Source organism: Amphimedon queenslandica, unplaced genomic scaffold (genome assembly GCF_000090795.2).
Source record: "Amphimedon queenslandica unplaced genomic scaffold, v1.1 AMPQUscaffold_10955, whole genome shotgun sequence".
Lineage (NCBI taxonomy): Eukaryota > Metazoa > Porifera > Demospongiae > Haplosclerida > Niphatidae > Amphimedon > Amphimedon queenslandica.
The window spans coordinates 4,010-8,016 of NW_003548798.1; the positions used below are offsets into that span (position 1 = coordinate 4,010).

The 4,007-nt window shown below is 35.6% G+C and overlaps 1 protein-coding gene across 1 annotated transcript; it reads left to right on the plus strand.

The window, feature by feature from the left end:
• The first annotated feature begins 6 nt into the window (after window positions 1-6).
• Window positions 7-3,408, plus strand: LOC109589731 (pollen-specific leucine-rich repeat extensin-like protein 1). Its single transcript, XM_020005762.1, has 7 exons — window positions 7-68; window positions 127-310; window positions 636-971; window positions 2,157-2,225; window positions 2,283-2,886; window positions 2,939-3,212; window positions 3,267-3,408. Exons 2-7 carry the CDS (start codon window positions 259-261, stop codon window positions 3,339-3,341), a joined length of 1,410 nt encoding a protein of 469 aa, XP_019861321.1. The 5' UTR covers window positions 7-68; window positions 127-258; the 3' UTR covers window positions 3,342-3,408.
• The last annotated feature ends 599 nt before the right edge of the window (window positions 3,409-4,007 follow it).

Sequence of the window (4,007 nt, forward strand, 5' to 3'; positions counted from 1 at the left end):
GTTTTGAAATATCTGACGTTTCAATCAAGTATGTTAATGATGTGCCACAGGCGAATGTCACATTAAATGTAAGATAATGATAATTATTTTATTGCTATTATAATTATTATTTTGTTGTTGAAACAGGTTGACAATGATTGCATTTTGTCAGTTCCGTGTACTGTAGATGTTAAATGTGCTTGTTTAAGCAACACAAGTCAAAGTATCTTTTTAAATGGGATATACCAGTTTGTGTTAAACCTAGTAAATTATAAAGAAATGTGTGGCTTGACTGTAGAGGCTGGAACATTGCAGGTCCATAAGTCAATAAGTAAGTATTTTAGTTACCATGTAGTCAGTACTGCTATTAACAAAAAACCAGTAAAACTAGTTTTGAAAAGCAGCTCTGCCTTTGATCATATTGGCAGTCTGTGTAGTAAAACCAGTTTTAACAACCAGTTCTGTGTAGTACCTGTATCAGCATTACTCATACCCAATGGAATGTCACATGATGTAATCAATGATTATATGTATATATTATTATAATTTAATACTATATTCCATTAATCCTTTCTCCCTCCCTCCCTCCCTCTCTCTCTCTCTCTCTCTCTCTCTCTCTCTCTCTCTCTCTCTCTCTCACCCTCCCTTTCTCTCAGACACTACAGCTGTTACAAGCTTCACAGTGACTTCACATGTCACACTCGATGGATACTTTCATGTTAATGCTACACTTCAGAAAGGGGTGACTGGGATTGTGATGCAAGTACAATACATCAATGGAACACTCTTTTTCAATCAGCCTATTTTGAGGAAGCCCTCTAGTGACTATGCTGGAGCTAACAATACGAGACCACTGCCTAATGGAACCTTTTATCTATCTATATACATGTTAAAAAGTGATGGAGTATCGTTTGATTTGTCGCGACCTATTAAGAAAAATATAGTGATTACATCACTAATTAAGAGTCCTAATGAACAACATGGTTTCCCAAGTAAGTGTGATGTATAATTGCTTACATACATTTCTTAAGGCCTGGGGACAAAGCTCTCAGGTGTTACTAAAGATTGTTTTTACCATTATGATGTGTAGTTATATGTCAAAGCTTACACATTAACTTGGAGAAATAGAAAAATTAAGACGCCTTAGCAACCAACCCACTCATGCTCCTTACGTAAAGTAATTAAGTGTGGCTACAGCACACAAAATGATTTAGTTATTTCATTATAGTTTATACACATGGGATAAAATTTTGAGCTCTTTCTAGAAACCCAGCTATGCATGCAGGGTGGTGTAAACAGGCTTAATCAAACTTTTTCCATAGCATAAGGATATGTCAATTATTATGTATCAGAAAATGTAATAAAAATTGGGGTGATTTTGGAGCCATTTTTTAGAAACAAGCATATCAGTATAAAAATATTCTTATAATTGTTTTCACCACCTAAGACTTATTATTATAAGATCAAGAGGATAAAGTTTTTAAAATAGAATTATGGCCATAACTTAAAAAATTTTAATTGGAATCAGTTTAAACTAAACATCCCTGAAGGACTACATACTCTAGGACATTAGAAGATAAACTAGGTGCTAAGACTATTTTTGATTAATCATTTACGATAGCCAACCACAATATCAATTACTGACGGCAAGAAGTTCTCCACATCAAAGGCAGATCAAAGCCCAAGGTGCTGAAATGAAGCATAGCAAGAAAACTATGCTGCAGCAAGAGTTACCTGGTCTTTATGATGTAGTCTGGCCTCCATACTTTCCATTACTTCTGCTTGTGAGCCTGTAGTACCTTGTAACACTCAAAAAAATGGCAAGGCAATGTCACCTTTTCTGATCTTGAAGCCTTCTTGCTGTCAGTAATGGTGGATATTGTATATGAAAAAATTATTTATTGAGCGAAGCCCTTAGTTATGAGAATTTCTGTATGTATGTATGCGTACGTTTGGGGGCATGACTAGGAGGTGTGGCCAAAAGGCAGAGCCCCTCAATGTTTTACATTCTTTCTAGTTATGAATAAATATCATTATTATAATCATTACTCATTGCATTGAAAATAGTTTTAGCACCTAGGGGATCTATAAGCCTTAATAGGGCCCAGCTATGCATGTAAGGTAGTAAAAGCAATCATAGGAATATTCTTACACTAATAATGTTTCTTCCTTAATAGCCTGGGCCATTATCTTTATCGTAGTGGTGATCACATTAATACTTACAATACTGGTAGCTGCTTTGCTAGGTTAGTAATAATGATATGTTTTTGATGAAAATTGTATACTTTGTGGTACTGTTTCAGGGTGTTACTTTTCTCAAAGAGGAGAAATGCGAAGAATTCAAGAACAGGAACAAGGCCCAGCACACCCAGTAGTCTTGGTAGGACCACCAGCCCCAGTACATCAAGGAGATCCACCATTACATCAAGGAGATCCACCAGTACGTCAAGGAGATCCACTAGTACATCAAGGAGATGTACCAGTACATCAAGGAGATCCACCAGTACGTCAAGGAGATCCACTAGTACATCAAGGAGATGTACCAGTACATCAAGGAGATCCACTAGTACGTCAAGGAGATCCACCAGTACATCAAGGAGATCCACTAGTACATCAAGGAGATGCACCAGTACATCAAAGAGATCCACTAGTACGTCAAGAAGAGCCACCAGTACATCAAGAAGATCCACCAGTACATCAAGAAGACCCACCAGTACATCAAGAAGATCCACCAGTACTTCAAGGAGATCCACCAATTCAAGGAGACCCACCAGTCCCACCACATCAAGGAGATCCACCAGTACATCAAGGAGAAGGAGATCTACCAGTCCCAGAAGATCCACCAGTTCAAGTCCCACAACAAGTCCAAGAAGACCCATTGAACAGACAAGAGCTAAGTATACCAAGGTAGATTACTGATATTATTACAAATGATGTTAGTATTGTATTTTCATTCTAGTATTTCTACAAATTTGCATCTTGTCTTGACTGAGCCAGGTCCTCCTTTACCTTCACCAGTTAGTGCCAATCCTCCAACACTGAGTAATACTTTTGAGAGCTTTGATTTCAATATTAATTCACGAACCAATGATCCCAGCATTTCAATACAAAATAACTCTGTTACTTATTCCACTACTGGTGATGGATCTGACTGCCCTCTTATAAAACATGATCATGCTCCTGTGGCATCCTCATACCGATTCACACCTTCACAGAGCACAGAAGAGGAAAAGGTTTTATATTATTTTAGTCGCTAATAACAAATAGTTTTTTTTACATACAAATAGTTTAAGAAACCTGAAGAAGTTAAAGCTGGTGGTGGGCCTTTTAAGTTTGTGTATAGCTGGAGAAGTAAAAAATGAAATATATCAAATAATTTATAAATTATTTAAACTATTTCTTTAAAATGTGAACAAAAAATTAAAAAATATGTGACCTGTTTTATTTTTTTAAACTGTGCTGATTTGTTTTGTAATTCTATTTTGTAATAATTTGTTTTTAACTCATTGTTTTGGAGCATTATAATCCTTATAATCCATGGTTTTCAGCCTTTTGAAGCTAATTTATAGATTTATAATTAGCATTATTATACTAATGGTATTAAATTCACAATACTTTAGTTATGTAAAGTAGCAACTTCTTGTCATTGTAATGAGACTTGCACCAATCATTCCAAATATTTTTTGCCCATATATTGTATATATATTGCTGTTTGTCATTGGTACATTATGATTTAATAGCTTTTTTCTCTTTCTGGTCCTCCTTCATTATCCCACGAGTTAAGAGACAATAATACTGTCACCTTATGGTTATACCTCCTCTAGTAGGAGCTGTATCATTATTATTCACATATTATAATAATAATGGAGTCAACAAATAATTCACTGACAGCAACTGATATAAACATCACTAACAATACATATTATGTCAGAATATCACCTGCTAATATGTAAAGGTTATACAACGAGGTGGAGGTATCTATGGCATTTATCATACTGAGGGCCGTAGGCCCGAGGTATGATAAGGCC

Excerpts from the sequence above, each read along its gene's own strand:
- LOC109589731 (XM_020005762.1), top strand. The coding sequence starts at position 259 with ATGTGTGGCTTGACTGTAGAGGCTGGAACATTGCAGGTCCATAAGTCA. Across the intron at positions 311-635 it reads GCAGGTCCATAAGTCAATAA|ACACTACAGCTGTTACAAGC; the intron begins GTAAGTATTTTA and ends CCTTTCTCTCAG. Across the intron at positions 3,213-3,266 it reads AGAGCACAGAAGAGGAAAAG|TTTAAGAAACCTGAAGAAGT; the intron begins GTTTTATATTAT and ends ACATACAAATAG.